At 41.2% G+C, this 19,056-nt stretch overlaps 1 protein-coding gene across 1 annotated transcript in view; it reads left to right on the top strand.

The window, feature by feature from the left end:
- The first annotated feature begins 5,089 nt into the window (after positions 1 to 5,089).
- Positions 5,090 to 19,056, top strand: part of WIF1 (WNT inhibitory factor 1) — a 92,270-nt gene continuing 78,303 nt past the window's right edge. Inside the window, exons 1-2 of the mRNA XM_027542447.1 lie at positions 5,090 to 5,564; positions 6,115 to 6,254. Coding sequence (XP_027398248.1) covers positions 5,417 to 5,564; positions 6,115 to 6,254 — 288 coding nt within the window. The 5' untranslated portion in view covers positions 5,090 to 5,416. The remainder of the gene's footprint in view (positions 5,565 to 6,114; positions 6,255 to 19,056) is intronic.

Genomic DNA, 19,056 nt, shown 5'->3' with positions numbered 1-19,056 from the left:
GTACATCTGAAACTAACATAACATTGTAAACCAACTATATGTCAATAAACATTTTTTAAAAATAATGCTTGGCAACTTGCCCTCTTCACTTACAATCTTGTGGCTCCCTTTCCAGACCAGTGTGCTGCAGGGGTGCCTGCTCCCCATTCTCCAAATGCAGCTCACAGTGCAGCTGATATGCCCTATTCTCGGTCCTAATCCCTGTGGTCACCAAAATACTCTGGCTGAGACCACAAGGCAGAGTGGCCAGCAGGAGAGTTGTGTCCGACTCTTTGCGACCCCATGGACTGTAGCCCACCATGCTCCTCTGTCCATGGGATTCCCCAGGTAAGAATACTTAAGTGGGTTGCCATGCCCTCCTCCAGGGGATCTTCCTGACACAGGGATCAAATCAGTGTCTCTGAGTCTCCTGCATTGGCAGGGAGATTCCTTACTGCTGAGCCATCGGGGAAGCCCTTGAGGACAGTGTGTCTCCATAAATTGTTGAGAATTCTTCTCAGCACAGTTTCCATAACCAACTCCTATTTACCCTTTTGGCTTCATCCATCCCTCTCTCCCCAACTCCAGGCTCATCACACTGCAGGTCGGTACCTGCAGGGCCTGGATCGTACCATTCTTTCTCTCATCTCTTGGATCTTGCTACTGCTGGACATCGTTTGTCCCAGTCTGCATTAGGGAACTTTTATCGAAGTCCCAAACTACCCTGTGCACAAACCCGTCACAGTGCTTATTCTTCCCTATTGTTCATTAACAATCTCCCCTGTTAGACTGAGTTCAAAAGCCGGGGCTGTCTTTTCACGTGCCTTTCTATCCCCTCTACCTGTACAGTGCATACATCACACACTGTTTTTTGAATGAATGAACTAAAAAACTTTCAGAATCCCAGATATGAGATTTCTCCTTTGAATTTCCGATCCTGTCTCATCAATAATCACTGTATGTTGCCTTGAATTATGGTTACTGAATCCTTATCTTACTCGTTTTAATAGCCCCAGTGGTCTTTGAGGGCTGGGATTGTGTTTTGTCTCTTATGTAGTTTCATGATATTTTTCATTGCCTTTGTCTTTCCTGTTGCTTCCAGGACAGTTTCTTACACAAAATAGGCTTTAATAAATATATGTTGAATGCGTACACGAGTGAACACATACATGAAGCTGCCCACAAATGTAATTGACGAGAGTGAGTTACACAAGGAAAGCAAGGATAGCGGACTAGAAAATACATGGTAGAGTTTTCAAACTAAATGAAGTTGACTTGTAATACCTCCTAGCACATTACTTCCAGAATTTTATCATGTGCCAATAAATATTGTTACATTACATTTTTATTTGAGCAGAGAAATCTTAAAATATGACTTTTTTTCTGAGTGAAAAAGCCTCCGTGCTCTTTAACATCAGAAGAAAATCCAGCCTGATTCAATCTTAGATGGACCTTCTTCCCCCAAAATACACCCTCTTACTCTTGAAAAATAGCTGACTAGCGTATAACATCTGCTCCTTCCTCCCCTTCAAAAACCAAAAGAAAGCAAATCCAGTATTTTTAAATAACACTTTTCTCTACCATAAAATGTAATTTCTCCAAGTGTCCACTGCTGGGGAGAAGTAAACAGAGAAAAAAATTCCTTACAGCTGTATATATCACCAGTATCACCAGTACCAGAATCAACTGTTGCACAAGAACCTCCCTCAGAAGAAGTTGAGTTAGGAGGGAATTTAGTGCCTCTTTTTCTCTACCAAAAAGTAAATTTTTTGAAGGATATTTACCAATTACTATTTGATTAGAACAGCCTGTAGAGGGCGTCCTTACATTAAGAGCTAGAGGGGTTAGAGCACTATTGAGGGAAAAAAATACTTTCAACTAAAACTGCACCTTTCTGGAGTAAAGAAAATGTCTACTGTGTTGTGAAATTATTATCTTTGGGGAACAATCGGCATTACAATGCTAAAGTGCTTTAAGTATTGCTGAATGTATATGAATGCATTACATAAATGAATATTCACTGAAATAAAAAAACAGTGAAATCTTTGAATAGATGTGAATTTTATTGTAAAGGTAGAACAGCTGTGAAGGTTTGGTTGCAAACAGACTTAATCATGATTTACTTGTCAGTGTGAGGTATAGTGGTTAAGAGAATAGGCTTTGAAATCAGAGTGACTGGGATTTGAACCCTGACTCTACCACTGACCAGGTAAGTAACCATAGTTAGCACTGGGTAACCACAGTCAGCTAACTTACTGGACCTTTATGAGCCTGGTTTCTCCATCAGTAACGTGGGAATAATAATATCACCTACCTATTTAAAAGTGTTGTGAGAAGTAAGCTCTTAAAGTACTTTTACAATTAAGAAGTTCAAATCCATTGGAGATTTCTTGTTGTTAGGGAAATTAAAATGGAGGAAGTCTTGTTTTGGCTTCAGAAGCAGGAGAGCAGGTTCTGACCTGCTTCTGACTGGCCTGGACACTGCCTAGATTCTGTGCCTATCTGCAAACACAAGTCAGGCAGCACTGTAGATTAAAAAAAAGGAGGTGGGTCTGGAATTCTTGAGCTCCTGAGGGTCTGGCCAGCATCCCCACACCCCAACCCCAGATCTAACAAAATCCTATGACTCACAAGATAAACAGCATTGTAAAAGTTTAAAAAAGAACCAGGGCTGCACTTTTGTGTGCAAATTGATGATATGTTTGTAGCCCAGGATTGTAAGTGGGAGCCCTGGAAACTGTAATTTGAAGTCTCACCCATGGGGTGGACGCATTGCCCAGGACCTTTTCCCAAATGGGACTCCAGATTGCTATTAATGAGGGACTTCCTAGGGCTGTTCAAGCCTGGATGTTGGTTGGCGCAATTTGGTGATATATGTGCTTTTACTTTTCTTTATTCTTTTCAGTTCAGTTGCTCAGCCATATCCAAATCTTTGCTACCCCATGGACTGCAGCACACCAGGCTTCCCTGTCCAGCACCAACTCCTAGAGCTTGCTCAAACTCATGTCCATTGAGTCAGTGATACCATCCAACCATCTTATCCTCTGTCTTCCCCTTCTCCTGCCTTCAATTTTTCCCAGCATCAGGGTCTTTTCCAATGAGTCAGTTCTTCGCATCAGGTGGCCAAAGTACTGGAGTTTCAACTTCAGCTTCAGTCCTTTCGGTGAATATTCAGGACTGATTTCCTTTAGGGTTGACTAGTTTGATCTCCTTGTGGTCCAAGGGACTCTCAAGAGTCTTCTCCAACACCACAGTTTAAAAGCATCAATTCTTCTGTGCTCAGCTTTCTTTATGGTCCAACTCTCACATCCATACATGACTGCTGGAAAAACCATAGCTTTCACTAGAAGGATCTTTGTCTTTTCTTTTAATGACTGTATAATTGAAATGAAGGCAATTAATCCTCGATTAAATATTGAAATTGTTTATTGTGTGACCAGTGGTTTCTTTTGTTAACAAATCCTTCAAACCTAAAATGAAAGCAAAACTTTCATCAAAACACTTGTTCTTTTTGAAGTGAACAGTTGTACCACTGAAAATATTTCATAATTAGAAATGCATATGCTTTAGTAACTCATGACCCAATACTTAATGCATGCACCTGTTCCACTTCAGGTTTGTTCTCTCACTTTGTACCTGTGTGCTCAGTAATGTCCGACTCTTTGTGACCCCCTGGACTGTTGACCACCAGGCTCCTCTGTCCATGGGATTTCCCAGGCAAGAATACTGGAGTGGGTTGCCATTTCCTTCTCCAGAGGATCTTCCTGACCCAGGAATGGAACCCATGCCTCTCCTGCACTGACAGGCGGATTCTTTACCATTAAGCCACCAGGGAAGCCCCTCCCCACAAGGGATTGAGTCAAACAATATGCCAAACCCCACAGGCTCAATCCTTGGGACATCTGTTGCAGCATTTGGATGCCAAAAAACAGAGAAGTAAACAACCTTATTCTGAGTCTGAAATCTAAGTTAAACAAAAGAAGAAACCCCCTTTTGCTTCCGTTTTCATCACACACCCAAGGGATTTGGCAGGGGGGCAAATTAAATCCCTACTGGGGTTTAATGGGTGTAGCTGGCCAGAGACCATTGCCAGCCAACTACTCTTCCCGTATGCAAGGCCAGAGCCTTGGCTTGCTCTAAAGCGCCTGAGATTTCAGTACCAGCGCGGCGCGCCTCCAAATTTCTCGATATACCCGCAACTATGAAGATAGTCGGAGAAGGCAGTGGCACCCTACTCCAGTACTCCTGCCTGGAAAATCCCATGGACGGAGGAGCCTGGTGGGCTACAGTCCATGGAATCGCTGAGGGTCGGACACGACTCAGTGACTTCACTTTCACTTTTCACTTTCATGCATTGGAGAAGGAGATGGCAACCCACTCCAGTGTTCTTGCCTGGAGAATCCCAGGGACGGGGGAGCCTGGTGGGCTGCCGTCTATGGGGTCACACAGAGTCAGACACGACTGAAGTGACTTAGCAGCAACATGAAGATAGTCATGACTTTTTGAGCCCGACCCCAGCACGTTAGGCAAGCCTGTCATCCAGAGCTCAGGGTGCTGCCGGTGAGCAGGGAGAAGAGCGTCCCCAGCTGTAAAAAGCATTCTCCGCAGTGTCAGACAAGCGAGGAGTGAAAGCCCCATGCCCTGGTCAGCCCCAGCGCCAGCAACCAGGGCACTTCTGGACAGTGGACTCTCGGGTTTTAAATAGATGGGAATGCGCCAAGTGTTTGCAGAGTGAAGAATGACAGGGGCGGAATATGGGAGAAGTGGGACAGTGAGAAAAGTGGAGGAATAGGAGCCTTCACTTAACACCGGGGTACCAATGGAACTTATCATTATTATTATCGTCTGGGTTCAGTCAAGCCTTAATAAGTCAATTCACCGCATTTCCCTCCGTTCATGCCTCATCTGGCCAGAGGCAGCGCAAGTGACGTCCCAGGGGTCCCTTGGAGCGCCCTTTTCCGCGTCTGCTCCCAAGCGGCGCACGGCGGGTGGACTAGGTCTCCGGGATTCCGCGCCTCCCCACCCCCGCGCGTCCCCCCAGCGCCCCCCAGTGGCGACCGACTGGGCACCGTCACTCATTGCTCGCACCGCACTGGCGCCTGCCCTTCCTGCTCTAACTCTCCCGCTATATTTAACCCTCTGACCGTTGTGTCTCCTTCGGCGGGCTGGCATCTCCTGCTTTGCCAGTCTTGCGCCTCCGCTCCCTCCTCTCCCACCTGCTCCCCGTTCCCTTGTCCCGCTCTCTCCAGTTCTTCTCCCTCCTCCTACTACTCCTCCAGCACACCCAGGCTCACTCGTACCAGAGCCAAGAGGCTACACGCCCAGCCGTCTACGCGGGGAACTGCTCCGGCTGGGAGACAACTTAAGGGCGGCAGGTTGGGTAGGTGCGGGAGGAGTTTCAGCTGCGAGAACCACGATCCAGGAGGTCCGGAGTAGCATGGCCCGGAAAAGCGCCTTCCCTGCCGGCGCGCTCTGGCTCTGGAGCATCCTCCCGTGCCTGCTGGTGTTGCGAGCGGAGGTCGGGCAGCAGCCGGAGGAAAGCCTGTACCTGTGGATCGACGCTCACCAGGCGAGAGTGCTCATAGGTAAGATTTCGCGGGAGCTTCTACTTCTTCCCAAATGCCTGGGTCTTCACGCCCTGCAGCTCTTCTATTAAAGGAGAGATACATGCATTTAGAATGTTTTTTAAACTTAATTTCCAAGGAAGATTGTCCCCTTTTTAGTTAGTTGCGTGTTTGCTAAGCCCCTTCAGTCGTGTCGGACTCTTTGCGATCCTATGGACTATCGCTTTTCCATCTAAAAGCGTTTAAGCTTTTCTCTCCGTAAATCTAAGCTGTTCTAATGTTCTGATCATGCTGTTGTTGGTTTCTACAATCCAGCGTTTTTCAGTGGACCGAGCATGTGTTGGCACCAGTTTACTCCACAGTTCACTCCGTTTCACTGAAAGCATGTCTTTGCCATCATTCTTATCATCCACAGGAAGATTAATTGGTACTTGAAGGCAGGTGCTTTGTGAAAAGAAATGACCCATTACTAATTCTTCGGTGTTCTTTTGGCACGCAAGTTCTGATTTGGATTCTTCTAAGTTCAGCTAGTTTGATAGCTTTATTTCTTTGTGTGTGTTTTTTAAACCAGGACTTGAAGAAGATATCTTGATTGTTTCAGAGGGGAAAATGGCCCCCTTTACACATGATTTCAGAAGAGCACAGCAGAGAATGCCAGCTATTCCTGTCAATATCCATTCTATGAATTTCACCTGGCAAGCTGCAGGGCAGGTGAGTCCTGTTAACCAGAAAGGCTGGAGAAAATCACCCTATAATATTTCCAGCACCTGATGGCAGATAGAAATAAGGCGATATAACATGTAGTCGGCTATATTTTTCTTTTTTACAATTTTCAAGAGTGATTTCTCATCTGATCTCCAAAGCAAATAAAGAGTTAACTCCCATTTATTTAAATATGTCACATAAATTGAAGATTCCCAAAAGAAAGAGCTAGGCAAAGTGCCTAAGATCACTATTTTGATAAGTCTCAGTGTCTTCAGACTGCTGGAAATATAATGACCTCAAATAGCAGCATGACTTTTTTCTGTGCTCATTGACTTTAAAATTTAACATAATACTTAAAAGTCTCTTTTCCCCATAGTATCGATATATACCAACCAACCACCTGTGACATTGTTTACACTTTAAAACAGTTTTTAAAGTCTGTAAGTACTTTTGATATTGTGCCTTTGAAAAAATGACATATTGAGTGTTATTCACTAATGATAACACTATGTATTTCTAGTACAAGTTCACAGACTCAAAGTGTCATACAAGAATGTTTGTAAAATATTGGAAGCTATTGGTTTTTTAATACCTTCACATGAAAAAGAAAGCTACACTGTATTTTTATGAAGAAGCATTCCTTTTATTTCTTAGCATATTAGCATCTTTTTTTATGTTTCAGTATTAAATGACCTGTATTTTGGAAAAGAAAGGGAAGATAAAATGTAAGCTTAGTTTCTTTTGTTCAATTGGAGAATTTACTCTAGAGGACAAATGGTAAGTTAATAAATTCTTCTGCTCATTAGTGGGTAAAATGTGTCTACTTATGAAAATCATTGTAATTAAAATCACATTTTAGGTCTTTTTATTCTAAAGCTGCTTAAATGGCTATTTTCATAAAGAATGTGATCCAGAAAACACTTTATAAAAAGTAGTTACTTTGAATTGAGACACCACTTTGGTTCTCTCTAATTACCTGCTGTAGTATAGGCATGATTATTTAAGCTGCCTTTTCCACAGGTCTGTTCTCTCATTTTTCCTTTCAACTCTAGATCCTTCAACACTTACATTGTCATACAGGAATAGATGTTTTGGGTCCAGAGTTCCTAACAGGAGGGTCATCTATTCTCATACCCCCATTTTGCAGATAAGCTCACTGAAGCTCCTACTGCTCTCTGAGGAGGGTATTCCTTCCTTCCCCCACTACAGTTTCCTCTTCATAGATACTTTATGGACAGCTAATCTTGAATTATTGTGAAACCCAGTGATAAATCAATGAATGGCCTTTTATTGTCACCTTTTATTTTTCACCTGAATCTATTGTGTTTGACCACTTGTCAGCTGGGATCAATATTGATTCTGTGATTTTAAAAAGGAACATTTTCTTTATTTATCCTTCTATAGATTTGTAAGAACCATTAGGGACTTCCCTTGTGTGTCAGTGGTAAGAAACCTACCTGTCAACGTGGGATACAAGGGTTTGATCCCTGGGCTGGGAAGACCCCCTGGAGGAGAAAATGGTAACCCATTCAAGTATCCTTGCCTAGGAAATCCCATGAACAGAGGAGCCTGGCAGGCTACAGTCTATGGGGGTCAAAAAAAGAGTCGGACACAACTTAGTGACCAAACAACAGCAAAGAACCGTTAGTTTGACTTGCACCCCTCCCTAGCTGACAGTGTTCAGTAACTTCAGGCAAAGTAGAAAATATTAGTAGCTCTGGCTAGTTGATTTGATTGGTTTATCAATCTATTTATTTTTCCTATGAGTTTGTCTTCCGAAGAATGGAACTTGAAGCAAAGGCTTAAATTCCATGCTCTCTCCCCTTTGCAAACGTTGGCATATTGTTGAGTACAAAATGGATTGCATATCCAAGAATCTGAGGAATATTTCTTGTAGAGGATTAGAGAGGGTGGTGGAACTGGCATGTAGATGAAGCTTCGAGAGTCTTTTTCTCTCTGGTTTAGTTGTTGATTCCTCTTGTGGATTATGCTGGCCAATGTTAGCACCTCAGTTCAGTTTGCTCTAGATTGGTTACCACAGGTAACTGTGTGAAATCTGTTATGTTTCCTTTTTGGAGGAGTGGGGGATACTGAGAAAGGGGAAAGGATCTACATGATGCCAAACAGCAAGATGTTTTAAAATATTATTTAGATGTGACTAATGCCAATAAAGTTCTGTGATTCCAGCACCATAATTTTTGAAATGCATGGAAATTTTGAATATGGAAAAAATATGACTTCAATACCAAAAAATACTCTAAGACTTTAGAAAGGCAACTTTGGCTAAATCCAAACCACATCAAAGCATCTACATGGAAAAATGAAGAGTTCCTTCCATTATCTAATTATTTCATTCAAAATGTCAAACATTTAGGGATTTCAGCACAAGCAAGACACATGGCTTATTAATGAAAATTTAATCTTAAATATTAAATGTTTCAGTAACCATGGAAAATTAAAAATTTTAGGATTGAAGATCCAGTAGGTGTTATCTACTTCCAATAAAGTATTTGTTCACTAACCCATGCTATTCTTGGGGCCATTTAAAATGACTTTCATGTTTGACTCCAAACAAATGCAAATAAAAATTACAGTGAGATTCGTATTCTCACACTACGTTGGTCAAGTTTTTAAAAGTATTTTTAGTTTGTGGAGGATTATCCTTACTGATTTGTTTCTGATGCATGTTAGCTTTTCTGTAGGGCAATTTGACTCTGATGGCAAAAGAATTGACATGGATCATTTGACTAGGATATTTTACTCCCAGAGATTCATCTTGAGAAAATAATCATGGATACGAATAAAGTTTTTGGTGCCAGCCTGTTTGTGGTCATGCTATTAATAAAAGGAAAAAAATGGGCAACCTAGAAGTCTCTGATAATGGCAAGAAGCATTAATAAAAATATCTAGATATCTACTCAATGCCATGGAAAGATGTTCATGACAAATTATGCAATAGCCTATAATAGTATATTCTGTTTAGTTTCATTACAGAATATATGGACAGTTATAGGAAAACATGTCTGATAAATGTCTAATCCTCCAAGGTGTTAACATTAGTTATATCTACCTTTTGGTTTTGGTTTTCTATGTTTTGGTTTATCTATGTTTTGGTTTTTCCACAGTGAATGTGTTTTGATTTGTAATTTTAAAAATTATTTTACATTAAACGTATGTAAAAAGTTATACTTCAGAATCTAAAACTGGATGATGTACTGTATTATAAATAGTTTACTTATATTTTTATCCAGTTTCATTTTTGCACTGCAGATCACTCAACAAAATGGTAAAATGGCTGATCTTAACCTATGGATCCCAAAGAATTTGCTTATGTATAGTCCTCACTGACTATTTTTTTGTGAAATCTTCAAAAGTCTGCTTTGCTAAACTTTCCTGCCTGAAATCAGATTCCTTGACCTCTTCCTCTCTCTTAAAAATTCTGTCTCTACTTGATTGCCCATTTAAAATATTCATTCATTTTCTGACATGCACCTTCTCAAGGCTTTTAGATTAGAGAATTTCTACTAAAGAGGCTTAAGCTTAAAAGATTGGGATAATTAAAGGGAAAATAGTCTTTATTACTGTATATAACTTTTAATAGTTGATATTTTTCAATAAGGCATTCTTTATTCTAATTTTTCCCTAAATTTGAGACAAGTAGAGGCCAAGAGCAACTATTTTGGTTTTCTACACTACACATTAATTAAACATTTTATTTGGAAAATAACCCTTTCTAAACCAAAAGGCTTTCAAATAAAACTTTAATGAGAAGTTTTGTTAGACAAATCTGAATTCTAATACTGAGACACCACTCTTGATTTCCATATGAATAAATTTGGTGTCAGGCCAAATATTTTATTTCTAGAAATCATATAAATAGATCTTTGTTTATAAAGATTATATAGACTTGATCTTAATCACTTTACTATATTCTATCACTTGCAGAAGGATGCTAAGGTACTGTGACTCTGGTCCCTAGTTAATAGGGCATCCCTTTTTCTGCTGGCTTCTGGTAGCAGTGATGATGAATTTATGCTGAGCCATCTATGCTAGTTTTCCTATCTTCTTACGACCAAATGCCTGTACTTTGTGATGTTTGGCAAGGGTTGGAATGAAATTGGTGTCTATGGAAGAGAAATCTTCTGGATGAAGATAATGGGCCAATATTAACTTTAAGTCCATCACCTGAATTATTAAGCAAGCTCTGATGATCTGTACCAACAGGTCCAGATCTTAGAGTAAGCTTTATGTCATGTATCGTTGTTGTTTAGTTGCTGAGTCGTGTCCGACTCTTAAAAACCCAAGGGCTATCCATGGGATTTCCCAGGCAAGAACACAGGAGTTGGTTGCCATTTCCTTCTCCAGGGGATCTTCCCAACCCAGGAATTGAACCGGAGGTTCCTGCCGCTTCTCCTACATTGCAAGCAGGCTCTTTACCACTGAGTCACCAGGAAAGCCTGGTATAGTAGTCATGTATAGTGGTCATAATTCTTGCAACCTCTAGAAGTCACTAATATATATATATATTCATTTTTCTCAGTTTTAGGATGTTTAAAAACAAAAGTTTAGAACATTGCTGTGGATACAGGAAAGGAAGAACATTTTACCTGCTGCCCTGGGGAAATGGGTGGACATGTGTATGGTGTGGAAAATTTACTTTATTGGGTTAAACTGCAGGAACATGCTTCTTTGTTCAATGTGTGGTCATTGAAAATAGAAAATAGTAGATATGCTGAAGATACAGTGTATAAAGTGAAATATCTTCCAAAATGTAAGGTTAAATATAAATGTGTTCATAACTTTTATTAGCTCTCTACAATTAAAAAAACTTCTTGAATTACTGAAAACTGCCAGAATAGCAATAATACAAAGCCAACTATAAGGAAAGACTGAGACTTTTGCCTAGATTGTTGTGTCTTTGTAAATGATTCCAGTTAGCACCCAAATTTAGCCTTTTTTGGTTGTTTTTAAGTGAAGCATTGTTGTTTTATTATAGAATGTTGTGTTATTTTATATGTACAACAAGGTGGTTCAGTTATACATATATATATTATTTTTTAGATGGTTCAGTTATACATGTATATATATTTTTTGAAGATTCTTTTCTATTATAGATTACAAACTATTGAATATAGTTCCCTGTGCTATACAGTAGGTCCTTGTTTTTTATTTTATATGTAATAGTGTGTAATGTAATGCACGTGCATGCATAATGTGTATCTTTGGGATCTCATGGACTATAGCCCACCAGGCTCCTCTGTCCATGGGATTTTCCAGGCAAGAATACTGGAGCGGGTTGCCATTTCCTTCTCCAGGAGATTTTCCTGACATAGAGATCAAACCTGTGTCTCCTTTATTGGCAAGCAGATTCTTTACCTCTGTGCCACCTGGAAAGCCTGTATATGTGTATTTGTATCCAAACTCAGATTTAAAATGAAGAAAGTACCATTGAGGGGAAAAAAAAGTCAGAAACAGACCATTTTGCTGACAACTGACTCACATTTTTGCTAGGTTTTTTTTTTTAATAGGATCACTCTACTGACAGGTATCTATAAAAGCAACTGGATCATCCCCTAGAGAGCTTGTTCTGCAATATGGTGGTTGATATGATGTAACACTGGGCCCCTTAATTTGGTTGCAATTCCAAGTCTCAAATTTCCCCTTGGACTGGTTGTGTTAAGAAGACCTGTATTAAAATGGTATTTTCTTTCCTTTCTCCCCTTGACCAAAATCAACGAAAAACAATAGAGAGTGAATTTTCATTTAAATACTTCCTCTCGCTCTTCAAAGCAACTGCCAAATGCCCTTAAACACCTCCTCCCAACTCTGAAGTTATGGTAGTGCTTATTGTCATTAGTTAAATCCTTCAATGTGTACTGTCCACATTTTTTTCCTGATGGAGTTATGATTGTGTTGGTGGTTACAACCCAAGTAGTTTATCCCTTTGCACCCTTGGAGTTTGCAGTGGTTTTATGTCACCAAATGAAGGAAATGCCTCGATTTTTGATCCCTGTTTCATGGTTTCCAAGTGAGAATGTGGAAACGTTTACATACTGTGGGCATGATTTCTTCTTTTAAAAAAGAAGGTACTCATATCAAAAGCACAACTTTAAACCTTTAGTGTTTAGATTCTGCTGCATTGTGGTATTTTGCATTGTGGTGTTGTGGACGTGCCACCAGGGATCAAAGAGTAATTCTGCAGAGGGCCCATTTCATTAAGCAAGCAGGCATGTGCCAGCCATCTGTTGTATCCACTGATAGAAAACAGCAGTAAGTTTCTCAAACTTTTGCCAGGGAAAAAAAAGAGACTTTATAGCTTAGAGGAGATGAGTTGCAAGGTACCTTGTAAGCCTCGTCTGGTTCTAGAGTGATTTATATGGCATAAATGTAAACCCTGCTGGGTCTTCCTCACACAGTGGTGTCAACATACATAAACAAACCTTTTGCTGTTATCCTCTATGTTTATTCCTGACTTTTAAATGTTTGCACCAATAGAAATCTTTTAACTTGTTGTGGTGAGGTGGAAAGAAATGATGTTCGATAAAGCATTTTTTTTTTTTTAATCAAGACTTTATTGAATATATGTTACACAGCATTCTTTAACATTTAGGTCTCAGCATAGTTGTTTTGGATTAAACTCATTTAACTTAAATGTCCCTGATGAGTAGGATGAGTGTTGTAAGGAAAGAATTTGAGGATTGAAGAGCGTACAGGAAGGGAGACACCTTCCATAGCCCGAGAGTGGACTTTCGTCTAACACTCTGAAATGAATTGTCTCCAAGGAAACACTTGCTGTCAAAGCAAGAGACTACTGGGAAGGGGTGCCTGGGTGGAGAGCAGTAGGGTAAGGGAACCCAGGAGGACTGCTCTGCCATATGGCTCACTGTCTTGGGTTTTATGGTGATGGGATTAGTTTCTGGGTTTTCTCTAGCCAGTCATTCTGACTGAGAGTTCTTTCTCATGCCCCATGCATTGCTCAGCCAAGAGGGATTCCAGCGAGGAGGGTTCTGGGAAGTTGGTAGGACATGTGGCGTCTCCTTTTGACCTTTCCCAAATTCTTCCGGTTGGTGGTGGCTTGTTAGTTCCATGTTCCTTACCAGACCTCCTGTTATAAGATGACTCATGCAGATAGTTACTATGGTGCCTAACCGGGGTGGATAAGTTTCTGTCAGTGTTTCCCCTAACAAGAATGTAGTGAAAATGCTCTTCATCTTTCAGCCACATCTCTGGAAGAAGTATTATCAGATCAGGGCTTCTTTTGCTGCAGTTTTTTAGCCAGCTTTCTCCATTTGCCAGCCTGGGATGAACTTGGTTACATTCCCTTGAACACTTCGTGGATGAGGAGTTGTTCTCCCATGCAGTGTTTCTCTCTGCCACTGGCACTCAGTCAGTGAACAGATACGGACACTCAGTCAGTCACTGGAGCATACAAAGAGGAGTAAACATGGTCCCTGCCCTCAGGGAGCCCATAGTCTAGGAAACAAATATCCATCACACCCAGGCAAATGAGGTTAGAAAGTCTAGGGCTGGCTGAGAGCACAAAGAAGGCCACCCCTTTCCCTGTCTGGAGGAGGAAGGGAGCCAGGAGCTGAGCAGGTGACTTCCGAATTAATTCCTGCAGGATAAGTAAGCTTTCACCAGACCAGCAAGAGAAGAAAGTGCTTTTCAAGTGAAGAGCTCAGGCTGTTCAAGGGCGTGGAGGTCTTAAAGGGGAAGGCATCTTTTAGGTGATCACAGTGGACCTTGTATCTTATCTGAGAGGTTATGGAAATTCAGTAAAGGAGATGTCAAGGTCAAACAATGGACAAGGGTTTTGGGGGAGAAGAAGGTACAAACAATTTAAGGAGGTTTCTCTCTTTTCTACCATGAACAGAATGGACTCAAACATTTTGCAGCTTTGTCCCAGGGACATATTAAGTAAATCTGGTTTCTCTGTTAAGTAGACAGTGGCTTTTCTTTTTTAAAATTTATTTGAGTACAGTTGATTTACAGTGTTGTATTAATTTCTGCTGTACAGCAAAGTGACTCAGATATACATATACACAGATATACACACATTCTTTTTCATTTTCATTTATGGTTTATCACAGATATGAAATATAGTTCCCTGTGCTATATAGTAGGGCCTCGTTGTTTATCGTTTCTATACATAATAGTTTGCATTTGCGAATCCCAAACTCCTAAAACATCCCTTCCCCAAACCCTCTCCCCCTTGGCAACCACAAGCCTGTGGTTTCATGTTTGCAACCTCTGTGTCTGCATGTTTCATAGATAAATTAATTTATGTCATATTTTAGATTATGTGACAATGGCTTTTCTACAACTATAATTTAGCTCTTGTTTTTCTTACTAAACTTTTGAAAGTTTGTGATGATTAGTCTCAGCTCCAGGTTAAATTTTTTTAGGTGATTAGAGCATAGAACTATTAAAGAAAACCACTTTATATAAAAAAAATCACTTTATGTGAGTGCATAGGAAAACAATTTGCTGATGGAATCTAGAGCTTTGCACTTACTGTAGAAGGATGCTTAAGTAAAGAAAATAATGTTCAAAGAGGAATTGACTTAGCATTCTCAACTCTTATATTACATTTCTAATTATTAAGAAAAACTTTCCAAGTATCAAGAAAAAGTATGATAAAGATAATAGGAATTATACTTGGCAGGTGATCTTGCAGTTGAAATGATAAGAAGTTGAACAGTGTAAATGGATGAATTCAAACTATGCCTGCTTCTTCAAGTATTTGATTTTCTTTCAAAACCTATGAGTTAAAACTCTAGGATCAAGGAACAAATGTCTCTGCCTCTGAGAGATACATTTTATCTTCTTTTTAGATTTTATGGATGAATCTGATGAAAGACACTTGGAAAATATCAGGCATTTTTGAAACCTATTCACCTGAACAAATCTCCCAGGCAGCAGTGTGTTGTGGGCCTGGGACAAAGCGACATATTTAGGGAGTGAATTCTTAGCTGACAGTGAGATAAAGGACATGAACCCAGTCCCTGCTTAGCTGCTCTTGGCCAGAACTCAGATCATGCCTTGGGTACAAAACATAATCAAGAACCCAGTCCCATATGGCTGGTTCATGTTGATGTATGGCAGAAACCAACACAATATTGTAAAGCAGTTATCCTTCAATTAAAAGTAAATGTTTCTTAAAAAAAAAAAAACTAAAAAGACAATCAGAATAAAACAACAAAGACAAAAAAACCAAAAGAACCCAATCCCTGCCCTTGAGAAAACTAGAAGCCAACAAGAGAGGCAGCTATATGGAGACAGATCATTTTAAGAATTCCTGGTAAGTAGTGTTGTAGAAGCCGGAAAAGGCAATGGCACCCCACTCCAGTACTCCTGCCTGGAAAATCCCATGGATGGAGGAGCCTGGAAGGCTGCAGTCCATGGGGTCACTAAGGGTCGGACATGACCGAGCAACTTCACTTTCACTTTTCACTTTCATGCATTGGAGAAGGAAATGGCAACCCACTCCAGTGTTCTTGCCTGGAGAATCCCAGGGACGGGGGAGCCTGGTGGGCTGCCATCTATGGGGTCGCACAGAGTCGGACACGACTGAAGCGACTTAGCAGCAGCAGCAGCAGTGTTGTAGAAGTACTGAAGCATTCCCAGGTTAGAATGAGAGCACACAGGAGAAAGATCTCTGGCCCTGAGTCTGAACTGGACAAGCACAAATGTGGAAGAGGGGATGATTTTCAGGGAAAGGAGACAACGTAAAGCAAGGCATAGAGACCAGGCATACATTATCTGGGGAACTAGTACTTTGGTGTGGCTGGAGTGTATGTGCAAGGTAGGCAGTGGAGAGGAAGGCAGGGGCTAGGTCTCCACAACTTCATCCTTCATGTCAAGGCACCTGAAACTTACTCTCTAGGTAATGTTGAGTCAATCCATGAAAAAGTATGAAACAGAGTACAATAGAATCTGCCTGCAATGCAGGAGACACCGGTTAGATTCCTGGGTTGGGAAGATCCCCTGGAGAAGGAAATGGCAACCCACTCCTGTATTCTTGCCTGGAGAATCCCATGTACAGAGGAGCCTGGCAGGCTTCAGTCCATGGGGTCGCAAGGGTCAGCCACGACTTAGTGACTAACCCACTGGAGTATGACAGAGGCAGAGTTAGAATTTAGATCATCCTGTCAGCAGAATGGGGGATGCCTCTGAGCCGGGTGTTTCTATATAGCGTTATAGAAAACCCAAACAAACTTTTTGGCCAAACCACTGTTCATTTTTAATTATTTGACTCTCCCCATCAATGTTCATGACAGCAAGGACTTTGACCTATTTGCCATACAATTCTAGGTCCTGGAACAGCTCCTAACACACAATGCTGCTGCTGCTAAGTCACGTCAGTCGTGTCCAACTCTGTGCAACCCCACAGATGGCAGCCCGCCAGGCTCCTGTTCTTGGGATTCTCCAGGCAACAATACTGGAGTGGGTTGCCGTTTCCTTCTCCAGTGAATGAAAGTGAAAAGTGAAAGTGAAGTCGCTCAGTCGTGTCTGACTCTTTATGACCCCATGGACTGTGGCCTACCACGCTCCTCCATCCATGGGATTTTTCAGGCAAGAGTGCTGGAGTGGGTTGCCATTGCCTTCTCCGGACACACAATAGGGAATCAATAATGAACTGTTGAATGACTGAATACATTATTGTTCCCATTTGAGAGAGAAAACAACTGAGAAGAGCAAAGGAGGAACAAGTGAAGGGTGACAGAACTGGGATTTAAACCTAGACAGGTGGGATCTAGAGTCCTTGCACTCCAGTGTGTAATTGCTCAGTCATATCCGACTCTCTCCAGCCCCATGGACTGTAGCCCACCAGGCTCCTCTCTGTCCATGGGATTCTCCAGGCAAGAATACTGGAGTAGGTTGCCATTTCCTTCTCTAGGGGATCTTCCCAACCCAGGGATCAAACCCATGTCTCTTCCATCTACTGCACTGGCAGATGAGTTCTTTACCCCTGAGCCACTTGGGAAGTCCTGTCCTTACTCTGATTCATGCTAAATAGGTATATGAACACAGAGCGAGCTCTGGGAACACAGAGGAGGAAGCAGCTAGCTTTGGCTGAGGAAGTAGGGGAAGGCTTCCCTAGAGAAGATCTAATAATCAAAGTGGGGCTTGAAGAATGTGCATGAGGGGTTAAATCCTCTGAGATGGGAGCAAGGCACAGGAAGGAAGATACCACAGGCAGAGGCAAAAAAAAGTTGTGAAAATGCATTGTGGGCAAGGCTAATGGTACCTGAGACTGAGGCTAGATGAGTGGAAGGGAGAATATTGGGGGTTCTGGAAGAGAGGAGATGAAGAAATGATGCTGGACACTTGGTAAGGGTCAGATGGAGAAACACTAGAACCTGCAGAAAGGTCACTTGACCAGTTCTTATATCTATACAAAAAGCTGTTGGGTTACCTCTAAACTCCTTCCAAATTCTGAACTATTAGTATTCTATACCTTAATATTAAAATATCTTTAATCATTTAATATTAATGGTAATATCTTTATATAAACTGAAATGTCTCTATATTTTTTAAATCAAAGCAGAAAAATTCTTCCTCCAGAATTATCTCATTGTCAATGTTAAAAAGATTCACCTCAGAATCTTTTCTTTTTTATCCTATGTTAATAGTAACAGACAATACTTAATAAGTCATACTCGGGACGGGGTGCTTTTCTGAGCACTTTACAGATACTATCTCATCAGATCCTCATAACAATCCTAGGGTAGGTACTATTTTTATGTCCACTACGTAGATGAGGAAACCAGGGCATAAGAAAGTCAAATTCCTTGCCCAAGACTACACAACTAAGAACACTTATATACACATTTATATACTTAAGAGATATTTGATAATTTTTGGAATATCTCCTCATGCCAAAAAATAGCCATTCAAACAATACTTATCAATGTTTACATGGCCTAGGTTCTGAGAATACAAATTTTGATTGATCTACCTGCCTTCTAGGAATTCATCAGCTGGTGGTAAAGACTGGCATCAGAAAGGCCATTATGTCTTGGGGCAATCCAAGTGCTGAGTGCTAAAGAACTTCCACACATAGAGCGTTTTAGAAGAAAATGAGTTTATTAAGGATGAAGAGCAGAGATAAAGGGGTATTATGAGCACAGTGGGTGACCTCCTCATAGGCAGGGAGAGTCAACAGTTTTCGTGGATTAATAGCCAATTTTTATAGCCTCAAGACAAAGAAAATCCCTGCCGGAAGGTTAGTGTTAGGTGATTGGTTAGAGTGCCCTAAGGTGTTTACTGGAGTGGGCATCTTTGCCTAATTTGGAGTCGGGAAGCTTATTAGTGATGACCACTGTCTTTTGGCCACGGTTACAAAGGGGCTCAAATGTCTTTGGTTCTGGGCTCCACTTCTGTGGCATTGGTACAAGACCTCTCACCTGTTGCCTGGGGGCAGGACTCAACATTCTGGGACTGCCCTGGGGGTCCAGTGGCTAAGACTCCAGGCTCCCAAGGCAGGGGGCTTGAGTTTGAGCCCTGGTCAGGGAACTAGATCCCCATGTGCCACAACTAACAGTTTTCATCCCACAACTAAAAGATCCCACATGCTGTAGCTAAGACCTGGTGCAGCCAAATAAATAAATATTTTTAAAAAAAATTAAAAAAAAGCAATCGTAATCATTGTGGTAAGTTCTTGGGCTACCACGTTAAGTTGGACGAGGTTTTTCACTGCTTGAGGGAATCTGACCAAAGCGTCAAGTTCAACCTGACTAAGCTGAAATCCAGCCCATATTTCACTTGTCAAGTCTTACAGCCTGACACAGAGCTGCCCCTGCCC

Source organism: Bos indicus x Bos taurus, chromosome 5 (genome assembly GCF_003369695.1).
Source record: "Bos indicus x Bos taurus breed Angus x Brahman F1 hybrid chromosome 5, Bos_hybrid_MaternalHap_v2.0, whole genome shotgun sequence".
NCBI classification, from domain to species: Eukaryota; Metazoa; Chordata; class Mammalia; order Artiodactyla; family Bovidae; genus Bos; species Bos indicus x Bos taurus.
The sequence above is the reverse complement of the archived record's forward strand: the minus strand, read 5'-3'. Positions and strand labels throughout refer to the sequence as shown.